The following is a 27,960-nucleotide window of genomic DNA, read 5'->3' on the forward strand; positions in this document are numbered from 1 at the left end:
CTTTTTCCTTCACTCAATAATATATCACACATTTCCACATCCCTACTTTTAAACATCCCTTGCCCTTCATAAAAACTGCTTTTTGTTTATGGAATTGGATGTACCAAGATTTCATTGATCTGAGATAAAACATTTACATCACAGGCTGTGTCTGACAATTTTTTTCAGACATTAAAAGAAAAAATATGTCCCCCAGGTTCAGAGAAACCAAAGTAAAAGGGTTGCTGTGTTAGATTCACCCTGAATTAACACACTGTCGCCCAGCCCTGCCCTGCCCTTCTCTACACTCCTGTAGGAGGACTTCCAAAACCACCACCCTGAGCTGGTCAGGGTTCTACACAGATAAACAGCGCATCTGGATGATGATATTCCCATTGCCATCAAGTCGACTGAGACTCCTAGCGACCCTATAGGGCAGAGGAGAAATGCCCCACAGGGTTTCCAAGACTGTAAATCTCTATGGAAGCAGACTGCCACACCTTTCTCTCTTGGAGCAGCTAGTGAGTTCAAACTGCTGACCTTTTGGTTAGCAGCCAAGCGCTTAACCACTGCGCCACCAGGGTTCCCTGTCATAATTCCCTTCCAGAAAGAGGCCCCCTGATTTTCCAGTTTTCGAGAACTTAAGATGTTTTTCCTCCCGTTGAGGCTGCAGATTTGACCATGAAACTTTTAAAAGTTCCTCTACTAAATCAAGAAACATTGCATTATGTCACATTTGTTCAGCGTTTTACAATTACGAACTGTGTTCACAAACTCTCTCATTGGGCCCTACGGCTGCACAGTGAAAAGGAGACACAGAGCTCCTTATTCCCATTTTCCTTGTTTCGTGTTGAAAGTCAGACCTTCTCCTACGAAGACAAGTTTTTCTAAAAAAGAGGGGAAATTCTACATGAAAGTCACCCAAGCGGTAAGAAAGATCGGGCAAAAATGTAATGAACCCCAGAAAAAAAGATGCTAGTATATAAAAACTAAGAGTTAACACAGTAAATAAAATCACCGTGGGCTTTTACACCCTAATCAGTGTCAGAAGATGCCAGTAGGGATGGTGGTAAATCTCATGATGCTGAAATGGGTACTGTGGTCAGCAAAAATGGGCAATATTTTTAGACAGACAGGAAAGGAAAAATTCTGTCCCCTCTTCCCCACTGCCAATGCATGAGCAGAGGTCAGGAGTCTGCAAAGAGCAGGGAGAGTGGCCAGGTGAGGAGACCACTCGTTATGCTGACAATGACCCTGCCCACCATCCACTGGGCAGCGTTTCAGAGTCCCCAGGTGGGTAAGGAAGGTGACTGTCAAGGTGCTGGAGATACAACCGCAATGCAGCCCTTGCTTTTCAGGGGTGAGGAGAAGGTCTAGACATCAACTCTCTAGGGCTTGGCCTGCAGGGAGGACAATCAGGCTGCCACCTTAACAGGGCATTAACTGTGATTAGAGGCCATTACCCAGGCTTACCGTTCCCACCACACACTGCTTGCCAGAGCCGGAGAACAGACACACAGACTGTTTCTTCAACTGCATCGTTTCCTGCTGTGGAAAAGCACCTAGAGTAGAGGAGGGAAAGCAATATTAAATCTGGAAATCAACCTTGACTTTTCATTCGGTTTCATTTCATTTGTTCTCAGACTTGCCAAATGTGGGTTTGAAAAAGTAATTTGATAGTCCAGAACACAGGTCACCAGGGCCATTGGACTGCTAAGCTCCAGGACAAGAAGATCAGGGCTGCAAGGAGGGAGGGTGAGGGGCCTGGGACCAGGGGCAATGGCTGCACTGGACCCAACGAGCTGGTCACTGGGCCCCCAGACCACTTAGGGTTACTGGTGTCCCCCCGCTCATGTAAATGTGTGCTGGTGACTCCAACCCATACCACCTTCCTAACCCTCAGGAATTGCTCCAGAACAGGGGAAATACGAAATAACATCACAAGTTAATTTACTAAGCCACCTCCTACCATATGGGTCTCTCTTCAGATGAAATTATAAATGGGATCAGTCAGGGCCCAGCTGATCTCATTTCCTGATATGCTCAGCAAATTGCAAGAGAGAAAAAGAACAAATAGCAATCCTGCAAAAATTGGTGGGAAACCAGCAAGAATGGTCAAGTCTTTGTGGTTTGCATGGAGGCCCCCTGGGAAGCACAGCTGCCTCTCTCCCCAGTGTGAACTGCGGAACTCAAATGCCCCAATACCCAAGGCTCGAGGGGTGTCCATGGAGCAGCTTCCTGCTCTTCAGGGGGCCACCACTCCCTGACTGAAGGGCAGTGCCACCCAGTAAAGTTGCTGCATGACTGACTGCATGAGCCATGGCTGTTTTTCCTGGCACTGGCATTTGGGCTACCTTTACAAATGTCCCTACCTTCTTATGACCTCATTGTCACCAATGATACCGAATCCATTGTGTGTTCTGAATAACGTTTGTTCTGTGCCTGAAACAAATTCACAGACAGCCACATCAGACTCCTGAAAGGCCTGGCTGGTGTCTAGCTGCAGCACAGCCAACTGATAATGAGAGACTTGATATGGGAGGTCAAGGTCACCAAATTAACAGTTTGGGCAGAAACAAATACTTTTACCTTCTGAAAAAACTAAATGTACCAAATCAGCCACTCAGTGCCACAGTAAGAGGGATGTACTTGTTCAGAGGAGACCCGAGCAGGAGCGGCCCCATGGGTTATCTGCACGAGTCATCATTTTGTAATCTTTAGAGACATGCCAGGAGCTGCTTAGCCTCCAGGAAGAATTGCCATATCCATCTGCTCTTTAATATTTATTTCAAAGCTATTTCCAGGCTCTAGAGAGGAATCTATGATCTCTAAGAAACTGCTGAAGGAAATATCTGAGTACTTTCCACTGTATACTACCGGGAAGTTTGGAGACCCCATCTATTTGTATAAACAACAGTCTGTCACTGAGGAACAAAAATTATTTAAGCCCTGGAACCAATGTTTACAAGAGCTGGTTAAAGAAAACGGCATGGCTGTCATTAGTAGGAAGAGAGCCAATGTTTTCTCTGAAATTATTTTCACATCCTTAACAGTCATTAAATGTATGTGACAGGGGTGAACCTTACATGTTATCCTATAAGGTTCTAAATGGGCTAGGCCCTGTCTGCCACTCCTGTGGTGGGGGAAGATGTTAGGGGTGGTATGGGATATTTGTGGTGTATATGGAGAGAGCCCTAGTGGCATTGTGGTTAAGAGCTTGGCTGCTAATCAAAAGGTCAGCAGTTTGAATCCACCAGCCACTCCTTGGAAACCCTATGGGGCAGTTCTACTCTGTCCTGCAGGGTCGCTGTGAGTCGGAATTGACTCAACAGCAATGGGTTTTTACGGTGTATGTGGGGGTATGCGAAGGGTGTGTGGGTATGTGACCTAAGTATGTATGGGGTGAGTGTGCACCACGTTGTATGTGTGGCATGGTGTGGTGTGTGTGTAATATAAGCAAATAATGGTGTGAGTTCATGCTGTGTGTGTATGTGTGGTATAAGTATATATGGAATGAGTGTATGGGGTGTATGTGTGGTGTAAGTATATAAGGAGTGAGGGTACGGTGTCTGTGTGTTGCATATGTGTTATGGTGTGTTGCCTATATGTTGTTGAGTGTATACATGCTCTAGGGAGAGAACAGAGCCACGGTGGGGGTATATTTCTTGTGCACCCACTTAAAAAAAAAAAAAACCATTGCCATCGAGTCAATTCCCTTACCCAAACTATATTATAGTAGATCTTCAATCAATATTTGTGGAAGGATGAGAGGGAGGGATTTTTTGCCTCATAAGGGCAGACCTTTAACTCCTGCCCCTTTACACCAACATTACTCATGAGATCACACACATCCCTGGCTTACACTCCTTCATCACTTCTGTAAGGATCTCAATCCCCCCTGCGTAGAACAAGGGGAGCTGATCAGGCTTGGAAAGTGTCTCCAGGAGATTCTTGGTCATCAGAGCTGTGTTCTTTCCCAAATTCAGTAATTCATGGGCTTCCTTCTCTTGAAGTTCTGCTTTCTCCTGAAGATCTACTTGATTTAGACAATCTAGCAAAATGAGAATGAAAAAACAAACAAAAAACCCTAATGATCAACAATACCATACAAGAAGGAATTTTTTTTTTTTTTTTGAGGATGGGAGGTTGAAAGCACAAAGCATTAAGATAATTCAATAATGGATTAGTGTAAAGTCTGTACCCAGAGTCTTAAACAACCTTAAAGACTCAAGGACAAGGCCGCTCCCTGACTGGAAAGCCCTACAGGAGGATGGTGTAGAAAAGGAAGGCATAGGCTGGAGTGGGAGCACAGAGGGAAAAGCAGCGCAGCAGGTCTGTTAACACAGAGTTTGACCATTAGGGAAGGCAAGAAGGATATTGCTTCGAGGCCAAGAGCAGAGAAGTTATGGCTGGAGCCATAAGGCAAGAGTACAGAGGGGAAATCAAATTCATACAAAGGATATCAGCAGGAACATTCTCACCTTTCACTTGTGTCTGCAGCTTGGGGTCTATTTCTAAGATCCTCTGATAACATTCTCTGGACTGGGAAAAAGAAACAAGACCTCAAAGACATTAGGGGGTAAAGGTGATTATGGGAAAGCCACTGGGCATCTCAGAGCTCAGTGTCTTCATTATTTCCTCCTTGCTTCCCCCTGCTCTGAGCACTGGAGGGAGGCGTGGGGAACCCAGCATGCATTTTACATTTTTTTAGGCTTCTCTGGGGGCAACAGGTATTATTTCAAATTCATTAAAAAAAAAAATTGTGTGTTGTCAGATACAGCCTGTGATGAAAAATATCCAGTCCTAAATTCTTGTGCATCATGTCTGGCAAAATTTAGATATGATATTTGCACTAAGAGAGAACAGGAGGCTACCTGTCAGATATGCCCACAGGGAGAGAGGAAAAAAATGAAGCTAGAGACATTGTTGACAAAGGCTCGGGAACAGGGAAAGAGAAAAAAAAAAAAAAAAAATAGATCTAGAGGGCTGCAAAGACAGCCAGCAAAGGTCCTTTCACTGGAGTTAGCTAGAAAACTGATGAGTGAGGGGCTCTCATGGAGGAAAGTGGCCCTGTAATATAGAAAGTTTCAGGCAGAAGAAAGATTCTAGTTCATGGGGATTTCTTTGTTTGCGGCAATATTGCCCTCAGAGACATCAACAGCCCCGGGTATGTCCAATGAGTCACTGAGAAAGAAAGCTCAGAAAAGTATTGATTCTGAGATACCTGAAGTCTCAACGTTCATCAAGAAGACTAGGACTAAGAAATGAACTGAGGAAAAAACACCAAATTAAAACAGACAACAGTGTGGCAGGATGCAAGGATATACATCAAACATGGTGACCCAGTATCCAACTCCTCTTCAACCCCAGATCTAATCTATCAGCAATTCTTGTTGGCTACAATGGTTAAAGTGCTTGGCTGCTAATCGAAAGGTCAATGGTTCAAACCCACCAGGCGCTCTGTGGGAGAAAGAGGTGGCAGTCTACTTCTGCAAAGATTTACAGCCTTGGAAACCCTTTGGGGCAGTTCTGCTCTGCCCTATAAGGTTGCTACGGGTCAGAATCAACTGGGCGGCGATGGGTTTTGTACACCATCAGTATGTATTCAGAATCCCATCACTTCTTAGCACTTCCATTGTCACACCTAGTTCAAGTCATCATCATCTTTCGCTTGCATAATTTATTGCAATAACCTTCTAATTGGCTCTCTGTTCTGATCCTGCCATACCAAAAATATATTCTCAATACAGCAGTCAGAGTGATCCTTTAAAACGTAAGCCAGATTATGTCACTCCATTGCTCAAAACCCTACAATGGCTTCCAGCTTACTCACAGTAAAAGCCAAGGGCCGTCCAAAAGCCTATAAGGCCCTACAGGATCAACCCCCTTCCATCATCTCTCTGACCTCGTGTCCTATCATTCTCCTCCTTGCTTGCTCCATTCTAGCTGTCCTTCTACCTGGAATGCTCCTCCCTTATATATCCACATGGATTGCTCACTTCACTCTCTCCCTTCCTTCAGAGGCACCTTGCCTGACCCCCCTATTTAAAACCAACCTCACCTTCACTGCTTCCTGATTTATTTTTCTCAATAACACTTATTACCACTCAACATACTGTTATACATCTACTTATCTGGTTTCTGTCTCCTGGCCACTCTCACTGTAAGAATGTGAGTTCCATGAAATCACGAACTTTGTCTTGTTCATCGCTATGTTTCAATTGCCTAGGAGAGTACCTGTTGCATAGGAAGTGTATAATAAATATTTGCTGAATGAATTAATTAATTGAATAAACGAATGAGTGAATAGAATTTGATGGGGGGGAGACCAACGTTTTCCTTATTCACCTCTAATATTTAACCTTATTACAACAAGCCTATATTACTGTTGGAGCCCTGGTGGCGCAATGGTTAAGAATTAAGGCTGCTAACCAAAAGGTTGGCAGTTCAAATCTACCAGCTGCTCTTTGGAAACCCTGTGGGGCAGCTCTACCCTGTCCTACAGGGTTGTTACAAGTTGGAATCGACTGGACAGCAACAGGTAATACTGTTGTTACAATTAAAATCTAACACATAAAAGACTCTTAAGAAATGTATAATGAGGCAATTTCTTAAAAAATATATTATCTTATAAATGGAAAGATATTCCATGTTCATGGATTGGAAAACTTAATATTGTTTAGATGGCAATACTCCTCAAATTGATCTACAGATTCAAAGCAATCCTCATTAAAATTCCAGCTGGCTTCTTTGCAGAAATTGACAAGTTCATCCTAAAATTCATATGGAAATTCAAGGAACCAGAATAACTAGTAGAATCTTGAAAAAGAAAAGCAAAGTTGGAGGACTCACACTTCCCAATGTCAAAACTTACCACAAAGCTAAAAATGTCTATTCTACCAAAAGCCATCTATACATATAATGCACTTCCAATCCAAACACCAATGTCATATTTTAAGGGGATAGAGAAACAAATCACTAATTTCATATGGCAGGGAAAGAACCCCCGGATAAGCAAAGCATTACTGAAAAAGAAGAAGAAAGTGGGAGGCCTCCCTCTACCTGATTTCAGAACCTATTATACAGCTACAGTAGTCAAAACAGCCTGGTACTGGTACAACAACAGGCACATAGACCAATGGAACAGAAATGAGAACCCAGATATAAATCCATCCACGTATGAGCAGCTGATATTTGACAAAGGCCCAGTGTCAGTCAATTGGGGAAATGATAGTCTTTTTAACAAATGGTGCTGGCATACCTGGATATCCATTTGCAAAAGAATGAAACAGGACCCATACCTCACACCATGCACAAAAACTAACTCCAAGTGGATCAAAGACCTAAACATAAAGACTAAAATGATAAAGATCATGGAAGAAAAAATAGGGACAACCCTAGGAGCCCGAATACAGGGCATAAACAGAATACAAAACATTACCAAAAATGATGAAGAGAAACCCGATAACTGGGAGCTCCTAAAAATCAAACACCTATGCTCATCTAAAGACTTCACCAAAAGAGTAAAAAGACCACCTACAGACTGGGAAAGAATATTCAGCTATGACATCTCAGACCAGCGCCTGATCTCTAAAATCTACATGATTCTGTCAAAACTCAACCACAAAAAGACAAACAACCCAATAAAGAAGTGGGCAAAGGATATGAACACACATTTCACTAAAGAAGATATTCAGGCAGCCAGCAGATACATGAGAAAATGCTCCCGATCATTAGCCATTAGAGAAATGCAAATTAAAACTACGATGAGATTCCATCTCACACCAACTAGACTGGCATTAATCCAAAAAACACAAAATAATAAATGTTGGAGAGGCTGCGGAGAGATTGGAACTCTCATACACTGCTGGTGGGATTGTAAAATGGTACAACCACTTTGGAAATCCATCGGGCGTTATCTTAAACAGTGAGAAATAGAACTACCATACAACCCAGAAATCCCACTCCTCGGAATATACCCTAGAGATACAAGAGCCTTCACACAAACAGACATATGCACACCCATGTTTATTGCAGCTCTGTTTACAATAGCAAAAAGTTGGAAGCAACCAAGATGTCCGTCAACGGATGAATGGGTAAATAAATTGTGGTATATTCACACAATGGAATACTATGCATCGATAAAGAACAGTGACGAATCTCTGAAACATTTCATAACATGGAGGAATCTGGAAGACATTATGCTGAGCGAAATGAGTCAGAGGCAAAAGGACAAATATTGTATAAAACCACTATTATAAGATCTTGAGAAATAGAAAAAACGGAGAAGAACACATACTTTTGTGGTTACAAAGGGGGGAGGGAGGGAGGGAGGGAGGGAGAGGGTTTTTTATTGATTACTCAGTAGATAAGAACTGCTTTGGGTGAAGGGAAAGACAACACACAATACAAGGAAGGTCAGCCTAATTGGACTGGACTAAAAGCAAAGAGGTTTCTGGGATAAAATGAAAGCTTCAAAGGTCAGCGGAGCAGGGGCTGGGGTATGGGGAACATGGTTTGAGGAGACTTCTAAGTCAACGGGCAAAACAATTCTATTATGAAAACATTCTGCATCCCACTTTGAATTGTGGCGCCTGGGGTCCTAAATGCCAACAAGCGGCCATCTAAGATACATCAGTTGGTCTCAACCCACCTGGAGCAAAGGCAAAGGAAGAACACTAAGGCCACACGACAACTAAGAACCCAAGAGACAGAAAGCGCCACATGAACCAGAGACCTACATTATCCTGAGACCAGAAGAACTAGCTGGTGCCCGGCCACAATCGATGTCTGCCCTGCTAGGGAGCACAACAGACAAATCCTGAGGGAGCAGGAGGCCAATGGGATACAGACCCCAAATTCTCATAAAAAGACCATACCTAATGATATGAATGTGACTAGAGGAATCCCAGAGACAATGCTCCCCAGAACTTCTGATGCCACAGGACAGGAACCATCCCCGAAGACAACTCATCAGGCATGAAAAGGACTGGTCAGTGGGGGGGGAGAGAGATGCTGATGAAGAGTGAGCCAATTAAATTAGGTGGACACTGGAGAGTGTGTTGGCAACTCTTGACTGGAGGGGGGATGGGAAGATAGAGAGAGAGGGAAGATGGCAAAATTGGCACGAAACGAGAGACTGAAAGGGCTGACTCAATAGGGGGAGAGCAAGTGGGAGAAGGGAGTATGATGTATGTAAACCTACATGTGACAGACTGACTGGAATGGTAAATGTTCACTTGAAGCTTAATAAAAATTAATTAAAAAAAAAAAAAAAAAACTTACCACAAAGCTATAGTAATCAAGACAATGTGGTACTGCCATAATGACAGACATATCAAAAACAGACATATAGATCAATGAAATAAAATTGAGAATCCAGTAATAAACTCAAACATTTACAAAAAATTTATTTTTGGCAAGGGTGGCAAAACCATTCAGTGAAGAAAGAATAGCCTTTTTAAGAAATGTTGCTGAGACAACTAGACCTCTACAGGCAAAAGAAAGAAGGTGGGCCCCTACCTCACATCATATGCAAAAATTAACGGAAAGCAGATCAAAGACCTAAATGTAAGAGCTAAAATGATAAAAATCTTAGGAGAAAACACGAGGGTAAATCTTCATGAGTTTGGATTTTGCAAAGGATTCTTAGCTATGACACCAAAAGCAAGAGCAACAACAAAAACAAAAAAAGATGAACTGGACTTCATAAAAATTATGAACTTTTGTGTGCCAAGGGACACCATCCAGAAAGTGAAAAAACCCACAGAGTGGAAGAAAATCTTTGCAAATCATATATCTAAAAAAGAACTTTTATTCACAATATATAAAGAGCTCTTATAATTCAATATAAAAAAGAAAAGTCAATTAAAAACTGGGCAAAGGATCTGAAAAGACATTTCTCCGAAGAAGATATACAAACGTCCAATAAGCACATAAAAAGATGCTCAACATCTTTAGCCATCAGAGAAAATGCAAGTCAGACCCACCATAAGATACAACTTCGCACCTACTGAGAAGGCTAGAATTAGAAAGACAGATAATGGCAAGTGTTGGGGGGGATGTGGAGAAATCGGACCCTCATACGCCGCTGATGGGAACGTAAAGTGGTGCAGCCAGTCTGGAAGACAGCCTGGCAGTTCTTCAAAAGCTGAAACATAGGGTCACTACAAGACCCCAAATTCCACACTTATGCAAGAGGACTGAGAACATACATGCATGTAGAGCCTTGTACATGAATTTTCATTGCAGCATTATTAATAATAGCCAAAAGGTAGAAACAACCCAAAGGTCCATCAACTACGAATGGGTAAATAAAATGTGGTATATCCCTGCGGTATAATATTATTCAAAGATAAAGAGTAACCATATACTTATTTATGCTCCAACATAGATAAATGTTGAAAACGTTATGCTAAATGAAAGAAGCCAATTGCAAAAGACCACATATTATATGATTCTATTTATATGAAATGTCCAGAACAGGCAAATTTATAGAGACAGATTAGTGGTTGTCTAGGGTTAGGGTAGGAGACCTGGTGGCACAGTGATATAGCGCTTGGATTCTAACTGAAAGGTCAGCGGTTTGAACCCACCAGATGCTCCGTGGGAGAAAGATGTGGTAGTCTGCTTCTGTAAAGATTTACAGCCATGGAAACCCTATGGGACAGTTCTACTCTGTCCTATAGAGTCACTATGAGTCGGAATTGACTCTATGGCAACAGGTTTGAGTTTGGTCAACGGGTTAGGGTTAGGGTGAGGGTGGAGGGAAGGGGAGTGACTGCTAATGGGTACAGGGTTTTCTGGGGAAGTGATGAAAATGTTCTAAAATTGATTATGGTGATGGTTGTACAACTTGGTGAATATACTTAAAAAAACTTTCAATAGGTAAGTTGCATGTTATATAAACTATATCTCGATAAAGCTGCTATTAAAAATACATAATATCTGTGTGCGTGCGTGTGTGCGTGCGTGTGTGCGCGCGTGTGTGTGTGTGTGTAGTTACCTTTGGGTGATGAGATTACAAGTGAGTTTTGTTTTCATCTTTTTGCTTATACCTTCTCTCTCCAGAGATGCTCCTCCTGGGGCTGAACAAACAGTCGTAGGGGAGGTAGCAGAAGGGATTCCCACAGCAGGTGGGGTTGTACTAGGTGACACCAACATCCTTCCCAACTCTGAGATCTTAAGATTTACCTTGGCAAATACTAAAGGGTGGATTACTATCTAACCAACATGGAGGAACATGGCTCTCCTCTGGGACCATCCGAAGCATTGCTCTGTGGTCGAATATGCCACTTGGGGTCCTCTAAGAACTCACCGCACTGTAGTTCCTGAGGGCCAGGTTAGCTTTTCCCATGTGGAAGTATGCTTTTGTGCATTTTTCATCACACTGCATAAAAGGGAATGACTGATTAGATGTTTCAGAAGATTTGAAGCTATTAGCCATCCCCCTAACCGTCTAGCTAATAGAGTTAAGTGTGAGCTTTGGTTCTCAGGACAGCTACAAGAGCTAACAATTAAAACTTTCTGTGCGTCTGTGACCAAACTAACTGATACCTGCAAGGAGCCTGGATGCACATGTAAGCTCTCTATCAAATTAATTAATGATACTTGCCAGTTTTCATTTCCACTCACAGGAAGCACACCAAAAACCCTTGGTTTGGAAGAGCTCTTCCCCCTGGTTGAACAGTAGAATCACCTGGGACGCTTGTGAAAATCTGGATGGCCAGGCTTCACCCCACACCAATTAAATTATACTCGGGAGTAGGGCCCAGGCATTGATAATGTAAGCTCTCCAGGTGATGTAAGTGTGCAGCCACATTGAGAATCATGGGTTTATTAAAGGTGAGGGAAATTTACGGTGGATGAACAGCTGAGCTTACCTTTACATCATTGTGGGCCCAGAATGTCCTTCTCCCAAAACTAAACCACAACATATATACTGGGAACTTATATTCTTATCACTTAAGATCATGAGGGATGGTCCCTTCAAAAGGCAGGATTGAAATGTATGGCACAGGTGGCCTTGCACCTGCCTGCTGCTGATTACTACAACTGCACAGAGAATAATGTGGCACAGAGACATAAACTAAAACTAAAAACACCCAGATAATTAATATTTATTGAATCCCTTTTGTGTGCAAGGCATTATGCCAGGTCAGATGGCCTTCAGGGTTTAAGATTGCAAGCTCAGGACTAAAAAGTCCTGGACAAATTCCCGCTCTGTCACTTGCCAGATGTAGGACATTGGCCAGGCAATCTAACGTCTCTGATGCTCATTTTCCTCTTCTGGAAAGTGAAGATAATAACAGCACCTCTGTGGGGCTGTTTTGAGGGGGAAACATGTAAAATAGTGCAGTGCCTGGCAACACAGTCTTGGGTGTGGTTGCTGCAGTTACAACAGCAACCCATTTCAGGCCAAAAGAGAAAACCTAAAGAAAGGTAAATAATATGGAAGAGGTAATGATACAGTTTTCATGAATATAATTTTCTGATTAAATGCTAAACGAGGGCCATAATAATAATAGTTCATGCTTGTCGAGGTCACCCTAAAAAGCACTGAGTTTGATGGTTCATATAAATGATCCCACATGAATTAGTAAGCCTCATAACAACTGTATGAAGCAGATACAATTATTAGACCCATTTACAGATGAGGAAAATAGGGGTTGGAGAGGTTCAAGGTCACACATCTGGTAAGCAGAAGAGCTGGGATTTGAAATCTGGCCTTTCGACTCCAGAACCCAAGGGCTTACAAATAACACGAAATCTCCTTCAGAAATGTGCTAGAGTGGTTCAGTTGAAGGAAATCCACTCTGAAGAGATGCAGTCTAAAACAGGTCATGCAAAGGGGGCAGGATATGAGCTGGATCTCGAATGATAGGAAGAGGTGAAGAGAGGAGGAAGGACGGAGAATGGGGTGAGCCAAGCCCCAATGTGGGCGAATACAAGGGGCTTCAGTGGACAGTCCAGCTGGGATTCATAGGCTGGTGCTAGGGAGAAGGAAAGCTCAGACTCGAAACGGTGAGCTGGACGGTGACGCCATGTGGAGGCCTTGAATGCCAGGCTGGGGCAGGGTGAGTGATCAGAGGAGACACGTAGGAACGCTGGTCTGGAGGCAGCATGCAGAACTGACCAGATGAAAGAAAGGCAGGGAGATAGGTGAGGGGACCAAGACAGTCACTTAGAACAAGGAGCTGGCATGTGAAGTCACTGGTGACAATGGTGGGTGAAAGCGCAGATCCCAGAACGACGAGCAAGGAAAGACCTGCCCAGCATCAAAGAACTATACATGCGGGGAGTGAAGGAGAGTGTGGAGTCAAAATGCCTGGAAGACACGGTGTATCAGTAACAGAAAGAGGTTAAACCAGGACAGGTAGTGGGGAGTGAGTGGGAAGATGAGGAGTTTGGTTCTAGATGTGCTGAATTACAGATGATGCAAGACAATCAAATGGAAACATGCAGGAAGCAGGTGAAATTCGGCCCTGGAGCCTGGGGAAGGTGGAGTCTGGGTAAGTAGGTCTGGGAGCCATTTGTAGAGATGGGAGTTGAACCCGTTGAGAGGAGAGCTTTGAGGGAGAAACTGCAGAGAGAAGAAAGGCAGGGAGCCAAGGATGAGATTGAGGAAGCAGTCAAAAGGAAAAGAGGAGACTCACTTTGAGCTCTCAGTATATTCATTGGCAGAGCACCAGGGCTACAACAGGGGGGACAACACATGCCCCAACATCAGAGCCTTGTCCATGGCCTACTGCGTATCATTGTGCAGGGGTGTAGTTATGACTACACCTTCCTCAGACACTGATGCAAAGGGCTGCTAATGGATTTTCTCACTAATAGGCCCTTCCCCCTTTGATCGTGTGTCAACCCTCACCAGGGCCTTCTCTGGGTGGGCCCCAGGTCCCCTTAAAAGGAATCCTGCCTTCAGAGAAAGCTATATTTCATTGTGCCAGGAAGTGTTTCGCCGAGAGAGAAATGATTCTGATCCTGACCGAAACCAGCTTACTGCTTTATCTTTCCCTGACAAGGAACATCAGTCTTGAAATATCATCACACGGGCTCGTCTCTACCAATTCAAAAGTGTCAAAAAATATTAAATTGGTGATAAAGTAGCAATACAATTAATAATAGAGGGCCAGTCATTATTAGTTTTTAGAACTCTGTGCATTTTTATCCCCATTCCTCCAAGTGTTTACCTAAACCTCTTCAACTGGGAGCCTCGCTGGGCATTTAACAAGACTGGCTGCTGAGTGTCAGCGTTTTTTAATGTCAGCTCCACTGGGCCAGCTTTGCCTCGGTTTCACTGTTAATTACAGTGTGCAGCAATTAACATTTGGGAACAGGCCAGGGTGTTATCCTGAAACAGCATGACAGTGTCACTACCTCATTGGGCCTTTTCAGATGACACACTTGGAGGCCATGAGAGGAGATTCTGGAGTCTAAGGTTTCAGAGGAGAGCCCAGGTAGAATAGACAGTTAAGAGCACAGGCTTGCTGTCAGACAGATACTAGCTGTGTGATCCTCGGCAGGGGACTTCATTAATCTCTGAGGCTCAGATTCCTTGTTGGAAAAACAGGGAATGAACAGAATAGAACAGGATTGTTGTCAGGCTCCAATGGGAGCTCATGGCCAGCGCTTAGTACATGGTGGTCTTTGCTCTTATTGTTGGAACAACCGAGGAAAACCTCCTCGCCACTTTCTTCTCATACAGAATGATGGTTGAAAAAGAAATCATGACCAAACAAGGAGAAAAAGAGGGTCAGAGCGTCTGCACTGGAGCTGTAAGGAACTTGATATTGTCAGCTTTGGGCAGCTTTCATAACTTAAAGACTATACCATTGTATCTTCTAAGGGATAAGGAAATCAAACAACTTCAAATGTTAGTTTTGAAAGGTCTGTAGCACAGGAGTCCTGGCAGTGCAGTGTTTAAGAGCCCAGCTGCCAACCAAAAGGTTGGCAGTTTGAGTCCATCAGCTGTTCCTTGGAAACCCTATGGGGCAGTTCTACTCTGTCTTATAGGGTTGCTGTGAGTCAGAATCAATTTGATAGCAATGGGTAGCATTGGTGGCTTAGTGGGAGAATTTTCACCTTCCATGCACGAGACCTTGTTCAATTCCCGGCCAATGCACCTCATGCCCAGCCCCACCCATCTGTCAGTGGATGGGTGGCTTGCTTGTTGCTATGATGCTGAACAGGTTTCAGCAGAGCTTCTAGACCAAGATGGAGTAGGAAGAAAGGCCTGCTGATCTACTTCTGAAAATCAGTCAATGAAAACCCGATGGATCACAACGGTCCAAACCACAACTGGTCATGGGAATGGCATAGGACTGTTGTGCGTGGGGTCATGGGGGCTGACTTGTTGGCAGCTAACAACAAAAAGTGTTTTATGAACCATTATTAGTAAAGGTATAGGCCACCTGAGTGGTGCAAATGGTTAAGTACTAGCCCACTGTGATGGTTAATGATATGTGTCAACTTAGCTAGGCCATGATTCCCAGTATTGTGTGGTCATCCTCCATTTTGTGATCTGATGTAATTATCTTCCATTTTGTGATATTATGTAATTATTCTCTTATATGTTACAAACACTAGCCTCTATATCTTAATGAGGTGGGATTGGTGTGGGGCGCGTATCTTACAAGAGGGCATGACTCAACTCACACCCTTACTTAAATCCCACCTATACTCAAGTCACACCTTTACTCACGTCACATCCTTACTCAAGTATCACCCTTACCCAAGTCACACCCTTACTCTGATGTAAGGGGAGTTTCCTTGGGGGTGTGGCCTGCATCCAATATATATATATGGATGCTCTGGCAAGGCTCTCCCTTGCTCTGGATCTTGCATCTGGCTCATCATCATCTGATCTCCAATTCTTGGAACCTGAGCTATCAGCCTGTCATCTGACCTACCGATTCTGGGATTCACCAGCTTCCGCAGCCCTGGGAGCCAGTAGCCTGTCATCTGACCTGCTGATTGTGAGTTCATCAGCCCCTGCCACCATGAGTTGGGAGAGGCCTCCAGCCTGATGCTTGACCCACAGATTCACAGATTTGGGACTTGCCAGCCTCCACAACCACATGAGCCATTTCCTTGAGATAAATCTCTTTCTCTCTGTATATATTTATATATACATAAACCAAACCCAGTGCTGTCAAGTCAATTCTGACTCATAGCGACCCTGTAGGACAGAGTAGAACTGCCCATAGAGTTTCCAAGGAGTGCCTGACAGATTTGAACTCCCAACCTTTTGGTTAGCAGCCGTAGCACTTAACCACTACACCACCGGGGTTTCCATATATATATATATATATATATACACATATATACACTTCTCTGGTTTGTTTCTCTAAAGAACTCAGCCTAAGACAGCGACTAAGCAGAAGGTTGGCAGTTTGAATCCACCTGGAGACTCCTCGGAAGAAATGCTTGGTGATCTATTTCAGGAAAGCCACAGGCATTGGAACCCTATGCAGCGAAGTTCTACTCTGAAACGCATGCGGCCGCCATGAGTCAGAACTGATTCCACTGCAACTGGTTTAGAGACGGTTTTTTTTTTTTGGTTTATCAGTAAAGGTGGGTTTCCAACTCATCCTGCTTCTCTCCGCCCTTGCCCTTGCAATACAGACTAAACAAGTGGGTGTTGCTAGTATGTTAATATGAAACGGTGCTCTTGTTTTGGGCCATGCTCATTCCCTAAACCTCAGGATGAACTTGGCACATTCTCCTGGCACCTCAATTTTACTTGACTGTAAGTTATTTAAAAAACAATCTTTTCTATATTGTAACAAACACAAATTTTATGACGTACAATGCAAAAATTGCAAGGATTTTTAAGACAAAACACATGTCTTAAAAGACATTTCATGCTTTCTGCCCCCAGACCCTTGGGGGCTCATGTTTGTTCTCCTCTGCTGTTAGCAGCATGTCAGTGAGAAGTCTGAGAAGCACTGGTTTCAGTTATTTAGTTAAAGCCCCATATGATGGGGTAATTTAAGGGGATGTAGATTAAGGATTATTTAAATATTTAGTTATCTGAAATAATATCCCTAGAAATGATCATGCCATTTCTCTTTTAAAAACCGTCTAACATTTCCATCAAGAGTCTTCACTTCCATCCCTGTTTGATTCTCTATTTTGGCAGGTCCCGGAGGAAATACCATGGACAGTATTATGCTATTTGCCTGGGCCTGACTGCTATCGAGGCTGAACAATAGGAATTCTTTCTTCTGATTAGTCCTCTACAAATAGGGGATGCTGTATTTTGAAATTATTAGGGCTGGAGGGAAAAAGACACAATGATGAGGAAGAATGACAACGTTGCAGAAACAAGCTCCCATGGCTGGCTCTAGAAGACAGAAGAGGGTATTCCCACCATTACATGGAGAAGAGTGTCTAATACCACAATAGTAAAGAGCGAGCCCTTACAATATAAAACTGTGAGGAACCAATAATAACAGCAGCTTCTGTGGAGTTCTTACTCTGAGCTAGGTACTTTATGCTCATTATCATAGTCCTCACAACAATTCTATAGATGAGGAAACTGAGGCTCTGACTGCAGAGCCCATACCTATTCTTCCCATGATACGCTGGCAGCTTACTTCTATTTATTTCAGGACTTTCTAACACACCTGGCCCGAGCAAACCCAACACCATCATGTGGAAAAGAAAGTCTCTCACCTTTAGAGCCCAGTCACAGTCCACTAGTGCCTTTTGGTAGTCCCCAAGTTTTATATAGGCCTGTAATGACAAAAATAACTGATATTGACACAGAACTCCGCATCAAGCAGTCTCTAGTTAAACAGTAACATGGTGACGAGGAATAACTGGTCCCTAACTGTATCAGCTGGGGTCTCGGCAGGAAACAGATGCCACACTGCTACCGGGCAACAGAGGAGAGTTTAATAAAGGGACTATTTAAATGGTGAAGGCAGGGCTTAGGGAAAACAATAAGGGATGTTATAGAATCCCAGGGCAAGCAACAGCGGACAGCTGTTATCACCACTAGAACTGCAGGGGCAGAAGGTGGAAGAAACTTACAAAAAATGGAGAGGGTAGCTAGACAAAAAAGATCTGCCTGACAGGAACTGAGGCCTTTAGTATGGCTGATGCTGGGAGGATAAATACCCTAACTCTCACTGGCTGAACCCAAATGGAAGCCAGAGGGCACAAAGCAAGGTAGACAAGGGTCTGGAGGGACAGACAGAAGATATCCAGCGCATTAACCACATCCACAAAGGAACGGCTAGTTGCTGGAGACCACCCTGCTCTGAGTATTCCAGAAGGAAACCAAATGATAAAGAGAAACAAAGAGACAGATAATAAAAAGTGCTGGCAAGGATGTGGAAAAATTTGAATTCTCATATATTGCTGGTATTAAAAGAAGAAATGTTAAATGCTATAGTCACTTTAAAAAACAATTTGGCAGTTCCTCACTAGGTTATAGAGTTAACTTGTGACCTGGTAATTCCACTTCTAGGTATATACTCAAGAGAAAAGTTATGTCCACACAAAAACTTAAAACAAATGTACATGGCAGCATTATTCATAATAGCCCAAAAAGTAGAAACAACCCAAATATCTACCAACTGATTAATGGATAAACAAAATCTGGTCTATCCATACAACAGAATATCGTTTGGCAGTAAAAAGAAATGAAGTACCAACACATACTACGACATAGATAAACTTTGAAAACATTATGCTCAGTTAAAGAAGCCAGTCACAAAAGGTCACACACTGTATGATTCCATTTATAAGAAATGTCCTGGCTAGGCCAATCTATACGGACAGAGAGTAGATTAGTGGTTGCCTAGAGCTGGGGGGTTGGGGTGGAGAGGCTTGGGAGTGACAGCTGAAGGGTACAGGCTGTTTGACAAAGGTGACGAGGACATTGTAAAATCAGCTGTGGTGGCCACACAGCTATGTGAACAGACTAAAAACCATGGACTTGTACCCTTCAAATGGGTGAGTTGTATGGTATGTGAGCTATATATCTATAAAGCTGTTAACAAAAAGAAAAAAATGATAAAAAGTTCTGCTTCTGTCTCATGAGAGCAGCAGGAAGGAAGAGATAGACAGAGGGAACAGGCTGACATTTAAGAGTCAGACCATCACCATGAAACCTTGATGCCAAATGCCTTGCGGTAGTCTTTTGGAGTCCTCTAGAATTAAGGAAAGTCTTGAAAATCAAGGATTTACTCAGAATTCTATGCTCTAATCAACTAAACCAACTTAAGAATTTAGTTCATTTATAGTTTCAAAGAACTAGCAGCATATTAACAAATGAAAGCTGTGTAAAACAAGTACAGTAGTTACTATAACCACTGTATTAATTATTGGACACAATGGCTGTTCAATACATTCTTAACAAGAATTCTTAAGAAGCAGCAATTATCACCACAATGTTAAGAAAGGCAAACAAAGTACCAGGAGGATAAGCAACTTCTGCAAGGGCCCATCACTCACCAACAGAAGAGCCGACTCATAGCAACCCTATAGAACAGAGTAGAACCGCCCCATGGAGTTTTCAATGAGCACCTGGCGGGTACATACAGACTCCCAAAAGTCTATGGGCTTCAACAAGTTCTCTGCACTGCCTTTTATTTTTCTATTTCTCTTCTTCTTTTTTTTTTTTTTTTAAGGCTTGGATTCAACACCCTGTAACTTCCCCCATTCTTTTTTGCTTTTCCACATTTTAAAAAGAACTATTTTTTCCCAAATAGCAATTAAACTGCAGGTTTATCTAAATTACGCCAGCAAGCTATTGATCATAACATTAGCTCCAAGAGAAAAACAAAGGCATCAAAGGGGAGGCTTCCTCTCTAGCTAGCAGCAGCACTCAATTCGCAGGATCCTTACTAAGTGCTCTACAACACTGAATGCAAATTAGGGAGGCGTTTTAAAAACAGTCAATGGTTCAAAACATTCCTAACACCAGGAAGCACATTTTGTGTTCCCCAGAGCTTTTCATTGCACTAACTTGTATTTATCCACATTTGTTCTTAATGTGATTCTTCAGAACTAATAAAAAAAAAAAGCGCTGTTTAAACTTGAGTACAGTAAAAATGTAACTAATTTAGCTGACTCAAAAAAAAAAAATTTTTTTTTTTACAGTAAAAATGTAACTAATTTAGCTGACTCAAAGTATATATAGTCTGCATTAGATGTAAGTCTGAAGGACACACCATTGTAAAGCAATTTAATTTTACTGCTTTAAATAACTTCAGAGTAACAAACGACTCTGCATCAAGCAAGCATCAGTAGGTAGATCTTTTGGAGACTACATTTAATGACAAATAAAAATAAACTATAATTAGCATGTTAATTGTTTGTATTAAATGATTCTTTTGAAGTATCACCAGAAACTTAATTTCCTTAAATGGATTTATTGTGCCTCCAATCTTACGTAACTTGTTGTTGTTAGCCGGCTCCAACTCACGACAATCTTACGTGTAACAGAATGAAACACTGCCCAGTCCTGATCGTTGGTATATTTTAGCCCATTGTTTTGGCTCTTGTGTATTTATGTAACTTAGCAAGGAGTTACTGGACATCAATTATAAACCAAGCATTTGGAGGAGAAAAGTTTGTGGTAGTTTTTACCCTCAAAAAGTTTGTAATCCTGTGAAAGTGATAAAATCAAGCCTAAATCAACCTCTGGCCATCTTATTTACCAGTTTGCTTCCTAATAACATTTTTTTCCCCCACAAATGGAGTGAGGAAATAACACCTCAACTCTAGTCTGAATTGTTCAAGCTGCTAAACTAATGAGGTTATAGTGTGATTGGATTTATCATTAAATCACTGTCACTCTCCAGACATTCTGACCTCCTAATGTCCTGTTGCTTGTCTTCTATATTCTTCTTAACCTACCACAGAAAGATGTTCTTCATCTTGAGTTACAGAAATTGGAGCTGATGAGGGCTCTGCTGCCTCCTCTCCTCTGGTAAATGACATGGTATCAAGTTCATTTCACACGGTTCCTGCTTACATACCCTGACTATCAGATGACGGTGGCTCATGAATTTGCCAATTTTCCAGGCCTGGGTAGCAAAGAAATCCTACTACATACAGATTCATTGACTTTTCCAAGACATTTTTGTCTCAACTGAGGAACATCAACCTTCTCCTCCAACTGTATGTAATTCCGCAAGGACTTATTGAACATCTATTATAAATAAAGCATAGGGGGAAAAGTAGGTGGCAGTTAAGTAGCAGATAATTAACAACTGGGTGGTGGTTTTTACTTGGCGTTCCAGGAAACGGAGATCCCCTGTGATACAAAACTGCCATCTTGGTGATTTCAGAACTTCAAAATTCCTGAGAAATTTGCCCACTTGTTATCCAGTTGACCCCAGCCATAGAATCTTAATCAAAGAGGGATTGATACAATGAGCAAGAAATCAACTGGAGGATGGCCCTTAGGTGTCTGGACTACCATCAGAAAGAAGGCTGGGCAATCCCAGTGGTGGCAGGATCCAAGGTCTTATAGGTCACATCATTCCATTATTTTCTCCTTTATCCACATGGAAAAGTGCCCGGTTACCATCAGTGATGTGCTGGGCTGACTTAGACTCTCAAGAAAGCCAGTTATGTACTTAGCTCTTCCCAACTCCTCCTTTAGTGATTGTAAGTTGATAGCTTGAAATCATACCGTGGTGATAGTATTTACAGCATGACAATTGGCAAACCCTACAGACAAATCCCACCATTTATTTGTCAGTTCGTTATACTGTGGTGGTTTGGGTATTGATTGCTGTGATGTTGGAAGCTATGCCACTGGTATTTCAAATACCAGCAGGATTACTCCACATGGACAGGTTTTAGTGAAGCTTCCAGACTGAAACAGGCTAGGAAGAAAGGTGATCTGGTTCTGAAAATTAGCCAATGAAAAGCCTAAGGATCACATCAAAATACTGTCTGATACAGTGCTGGAAGATGAGCCCTCTAGGTTGGAAGGCATTCAAAATACAGAGTGGCAAAAACAATGGACTCGAGCATACCAAGGATTGTAAAGACAGCATAGGACAATGTTTTGTTACATTGTACATGAAGTCATCATGAGTAGAAGCCAACTCAACAGCAATTAATAACGACGACAACGACAACAACAACATACTGATCAGCTCCTCCCATACCCCAAACAAGAGCTGGCTGTTAAACACTTACCAGTACATCATTGGTACCATCTAGTATTGTCTTTCTCTGCATTCACAAGCCTAGTGGTTACAGTTCCCTGAAAAAATTCCATGGACACATTTTTGGCTTACTGACCTGGGCTCTGTTGGTATACAGCACTTTCATGTCCTTCAGCTTCTTCAAACCCTCACTGTAGCACAGGACAGCTGTTTCATAATCACCTTTGGCAAATGCTTCATTCCCCTTTTCCTTTAGGGCTACGAGAAGAAAAGCCATACAGGTGAGCTCGTAACCACATGCTGGAAAATTACTCCAGGCTGTATTTCCTTGATTCCCAAGCTCTACTTTGAAGGTCACAGCTTCATGAATCCAAAGTGGACTTGTCACTTGTCTCTCTCTGCAGTTATTACAGGACTGGCTTCTTCATTTACATCTTTTTCTCCAAATCCTCCCCCAAGTCTTCTAATTAACTTCTCAGAAAAAGTAATGTTTCTGCCTCAGGGTCAGAACCACTCCAAGCTTGCCACAAATACCAAGTCTACACAATCAATGTCTCATAAAGTGGGTCAGACAAGTTTCTAATAAATATGGAACCATCCAGACCTGCAGCACACACTCCAGTAGGACCTGGGAGGTAGAAGGTAAATGCTGAAAGCCCTCTTCAGTCAAATGTATCTTTACCCTCTCACCCTCTTTCCTCCCCCGACCCTTTATTTCTCTTTTGTCTTCTCACATCTTTATTCTCTTGTTTTATTTTTCATCTATACTTCTCCATCTATGCCTGAGGGTAGCCAGTGGCACCTCACTCAATCCCTTCCTGCCTCCCAAGCATTATTTAGTATTGCTCTTAACATTTAGAATGAAAGAAGTACCTAAAATCTGATCTGTTAAGTCCATCCACATGCTCTGGAAAGAGGGTTGGCTGTGGAGGCCGACCGAGGCTTATGGACTGCTCCCTGCTTGTTACAGCAGGCAGAGAGAGCAGGCCACCAGTGATGGCTACCTGACCAGGTCCCATTGCCTCGAGGCCACGGCAAACTCACTGATTGGGAATCTTGATGTCCTCAAACATCAGCATATAGATGCATGTGCTCTGTTGCCACAAATCATCCCAGCAACTGAAAAGCAAACACTGATAATTACCATCCGCGAAGACTTTGTTTTCTCGTCTCCTCCTGGCTCGTTCCTTTGCATCCTTCTCTAAAGATACCAAGAAGGCCGCTGACAGCAGGGTAATTTCAAATATTTAAAAAGAAAAATCCAAATACCATAATCAGTTCTTTAGCTTAAATTCAGAAGAAAGCTACCGTAGAGCTTTAGAGCCACATTTCTCATGCACACACATGTGGGCACAAGCGTGCACACACACACACACACACAAATTCTGAGACAACTGAGATGACATTTTCTAAATTTGACATTAAATGGTAATCTGTGTGATGTATTATTATACATGATGGCTATGACTGTGCTTCAAATTTGAATTATGCCTTCAAAAGAATTTTTCTTTGAAGAGAGACTTTTTTATTCCACTTAGCATAATAAGCGCCTGAGCAGAGCAATACCAAAACTATCTGGATCCCTTGAACAGCTAAGGGTAAATTGGACAATACAGAATAAGTGAACTCAGTTTACAAAAAATTGGTCAGCAAAAAAATTGAGAAAAACCTCTGTGTGTTGACCCCTCTAACCACTGGCAACAGAATTGGATGATCAGTAGGTTTTTGCTCATGGGTTGTTTTAAGCCTGGAGGCTATAATTTAAGGCTCTGGAGGCTACAATCAATAAAAACTGATCCTACATAAACAATATATATTGGGAAGAGAGATGCTGTTCTTACCTGAGTTTATCTCATCTGCATTCTGCAGGACACAGGTTATCATAAAAACAAAGAAACAGATTTTTAAAACCACTCTCTGTTTTATACACCATACAAAACAAGGAGGCAAATTATTTTTAAGTGAGAAGTCAGGTCATCTCCTTTATCTACCAATATGGCAGGGCGTATAATTCCAGGAACCTGATTTAAATCAGCAGATCTGATTAGGGGCTCAATCACTATGGGGCTGAGTCTGCAGAAACAAGGCTTCCCAGGTCGAGGGACCCAGCTGTGGTTGTATGCACTGGATGGGAATATGAGTTGCTAGAATATATGACCTTAACAGTACAGCTTAAATAAAGGTCATAAGCTCAGGAAGGTGAGGGACCAAACTGTTAATAAAACAAACCCAAAGGGTTATTTAAAGATGACCCAGAAAGACCAATAAAAAAAAAATGTTTATACTTCCTTGTGTGAACCTAAGAAACAACAGACTGTTTCAGCCTCACCAGACAGTTTGGGATTAAACTACTCCTTGCTCTGCTTAACGCAGACTTCCTCACAGTATCTATTTGTATGACTCCATAATAGAAAAACAAAACCTTTGCAAAAGCTTGTGGAGGACTGATCATGGTCTTGTTCAAGGTGGTCCTGCATTCGTCTTCCTCTTGGTCTTTCTCTGTAAGCAGTAGTCTTTTTTCTGTCTCCTGGACAGCTTTCTGCCGCACAACTGGGTCATCAGAATTCATCCCCTGAATTAAATTGGCTAGAAAAGAAATCAGATGTGAACCAAACAAACAAGGTCTTCAAAAGTAAAGACTCTGTTCACCGGGAAAGATGATGTGGAAAATCCCATGGGGAAGAACTTAAAGAAGGTTCTGAGTAGAAAGCAAAAATTAGAGAAATTAGAACCAATGAGAAAAAATTAAAAACAGGATTTATTTTGCCAGGAGAAAGCTGTAGGTGAACTTAACCATGGTCTTCAAGGAAGAGAGTTGTAACCCATTATTTAATTCAACAGTAACTTATGGGGCGCTTATTATGAGTTAGATAATATGCTGAATAACACAGACACAATGATGAATAAAAAAGGACCCTTATTTTTTTAAGAGTTTACGATCTTGCATGGGAGACAAACATATAAGTACAGCAACTCTGAGATCACAAAGCCACAGCTCTTAACCCTGTCTCTACCTGTCTTCATTTACTCCCTATATGGCTTAGATTCCATGGGTCATCACTTTGGCCACCATCCTGACCCCGTGATGAACTCCCTTGCCTTCCCACCCTATCTACCAGACAAAGTTTCAAACCTAAATGAATCTGTCTATCTATCTACCTCTCCTGGCCTTCATTAGGGATGCAGGGTATTGATGCTGAGAAAGATGGGTGGCTGCGGTAATTGGTGTCAACTCAACTGAACCTTCAATAATACCCAGCAAGTTTACTATGTTATCCTAGGCAAGCCATCCTGTCATTTTCCCAAAGACTCTACAAAATTTTCTCTAGTCTAAACCTGATCATCTCAAATAGGAGATCTTACTTAGTAATTCACAGAGGAAACAGGTGATATCAGAAAGGAACTATTGCAATTTCTTCCCCTCATATCGACAAAATTAGTGTCTGGCTACCACCACTGGCTGCTCTGACAGGGATCACAGTAGAAGGTCCCAGATATAGCAACAGAAAAATGTAGAACAAAATTCAAATTCACAAAACAACAACAAAAAAAACACCAGACTTACTGGTCTGACAGAGACTGAAGGTATCCCCAAGACTATGGCCTCCTGATACATTGCTAACTCAGAACTGAAGCCACTCCAAAAGTCCACCTTTCAGCCAAAGATTAGACAGGCCCATAAAATAAAAAATAACACATGTGAGGAACGTGTCTTAGGTCAATTAAGTATACAAGACCAAATGGGCAACACCTTCCCAAAAGCAAACAGAGAAGTCAGGAAAAGGGGGAGAGTGCTGACACAATGCGGGGATTGCAACCAACGTTGAAAAACAATTTCTGTATAAAATTTTTGAATGAGAAACAAATTTGCACTGTCAACTTTCACCTAAAGCACAATAAAATTTTTTAAAAATCTACCAATTTACTTACATCTACTCTCATTCTTTCTTTTTACTACCAGGAAGAGATGTCCCTTCTCCTGTACGAGGTTAATCCCTCATCTTGTGCTCTGGATCCCATCACCCATTTTGCATAATCAGAAACCCAGCATTACCAATTAGTTACCCCATCTCTGCAATATTTTCAACCTTTTCCATGCTGATAGATATTTAACACTATAAATCTCTCTCAATGACCTTTCTCCTCCCTTTCACAGTTAAACTTCTTCAAGTCGTTATCTACACTTCCTGTTTTCATTTCTTTATTTCCCACTTATTCAGCAAGGATTTATTTTTTCCACCATACACAAAAACTAACTCAAAATGGATCAAAGACCAAAACCTAAAACAATAAGGACCATGGAAGGAAAATAGGGACAATACTAGGGGCCCTAAAATATGGCGTGAATACAATACAAACCATCACTGACGGTGCACAAACACTAGAAGATAAGCTAGATAACTGGGAGCTCCTAAAAACTAAACACTTATACTCATCAAAAGACTTCACTAAAAGAGTAAAAAGAGAACCTACAGAGTGGGAAAAAAATTTTGACTATGACGTATCCACCAAGGGTTTAATCTCTAAAATCTATAGAGCACTTCAACATCTCAACAACAAAAGGGCAAATAACTCCATTAAAAAATAGGCAAAGGATATGGACAGACACTTCACCAAGGAAGATATTCAGGTGGCTAACAGACACATGAGGAAATGCTCAAGATCACTGGCTGTTAGAGAAACGCAAACCAAAACTACAATGAGATACCATCGCACCCCAACATTACTGGCACTAATAAAAAACAGAAAATAACAAATTTTGAGAGGTTGAGGGGAGATTGGAACTCTTATGCACTGCTGGTGGGAATGTAAAATGATACAACTACTAAAATGGTACAACCGCTATGGAAAACTATATGGTGCATCCTTAAAAAGATAGAAATAGAAATACCATTCTATCCAGCAATCCCACTTCTAGGAATATATCCTAGAGAAATTAAAGCTGTCACATGAATAGACATATGCACAACCATGTTCACTGCAGCGTTATTTACAACAGCAAAAAGATGGAAACAACCTAAATGCCTATCAACAGATGAATGGATAAACTATGGCACATACACACAATGGAAATCTTCGCAAAAATAAAAATGATGAAGTCACAAAAAATCTCACAACATGGATGAATCTGGAGGGCATTATGCCAAGTGAGATAAGTCAATCATAAAAGGACAAATGTTGTGTGAAACTAGTATTATAAAACACAAGGTTTATATACAGAAAAAAATAATCTTTGGTAGTTAAGAGGGAAAGGAGGGGAAATCACTAACTAGATAGATAGTAGACAAGTGTTAACTTTGGTGAAGGGAAAGGCAACTCACAATACACAGTGTAGGGTAATGCTATTCAGCTATATGCATCCCCTCCCTAATGGAGTCAGCTTTGCTCTTCCCTGAAGCATGCCGGGGATGAATTCAGGATGGACTCAGGCTAAGGTGCAATGCTGGGAGTGGCATGACTAGGCCAGCGGCCAAGACCAAGGAATGCCTTAGCAACAGGAAGGAAAGCATCTGGGCGTGGATATGAAGTCCCTGGGAGCACTGACTGCCCAACGACGTGGGAGAAAAACAATGAGCCTTGGTCCCAGCTTGAATGGTATATAAGCTTGCGTCCCTTGCTAGGTGGTTGCGGAGCGCTAAACTGGTCCAGCCGCCACCCTGGGCCACGGTCCTGTAAGTAAGATTCCCAAATAAACCATATGTCATCTGGTTCCGGAGTCTTTCTTCAGTCTCTTGGAGATGCAGCTGACCTTGGGTTCAGGTGCTGCTGGGTTGTTACACAACATAGGGTAAGTTAATACAACCTGACCAAGGTAAAGTCACAGAAGATTCATAGACACATG

The 27,960-nt window shown here is 42.1% G+C and overlaps 1 protein-coding gene across 1 annotated transcript in view; it reads right to left on the bottom strand.

The window, feature by feature from the left end:
- Positions 1-24,696, bottom strand: part of TTC12 (tetratricopeptide repeat domain 12) — a 50,946-nt gene extending 26,250 nt beyond the window's left edge. The window contains exons 1-10 of the mRNA XM_064268335.1: positions 24,541-24,696; positions 23,960-23,981; positions 23,263-23,340; positions 22,255-22,376; positions 17,659-17,718; positions 11,297-11,368; positions 4,461-4,521; positions 3,842-4,030; positions 2,352-2,421; positions 1,453-1,541 (exon numbers count right to left, since the gene is read on the bottom strand). Coding sequence (XP_064124405.1) covers positions 1,453-1,541; positions 2,352-2,421; positions 3,842-4,030; positions 4,461-4,521; positions 11,297-11,368; positions 17,659-17,718; positions 22,255-22,376; positions 23,263-23,340; positions 23,960-23,981; positions 24,541-24,687 — 910 coding nt within the window. The 5' untranslated portion in view covers positions 24,688-24,696. The remainder of the gene's footprint in view (positions 1-1,452; positions 1,542-2,351; positions 2,422-3,841; positions 4,031-4,460; positions 4,522-11,296; positions 11,369-17,658; positions 17,719-22,254; positions 22,377-23,262; positions 23,341-23,959; positions 23,982-24,540) is intronic.
- Between the last annotated feature and the right edge of the window lie 3,264 nt (positions 24,697-27,960).

The sequence above is a fragment of the Loxodonta africana genome, chromosome 15 (genome assembly GCF_030014295.1).
Source record: "Loxodonta africana isolate mLoxAfr1 chromosome 15, mLoxAfr1.hap2, whole genome shotgun sequence".
Classification (NCBI taxonomy): Eukaryota; Metazoa; Chordata; class Mammalia; order Proboscidea; family Elephantidae; genus Loxodonta; species Loxodonta africana.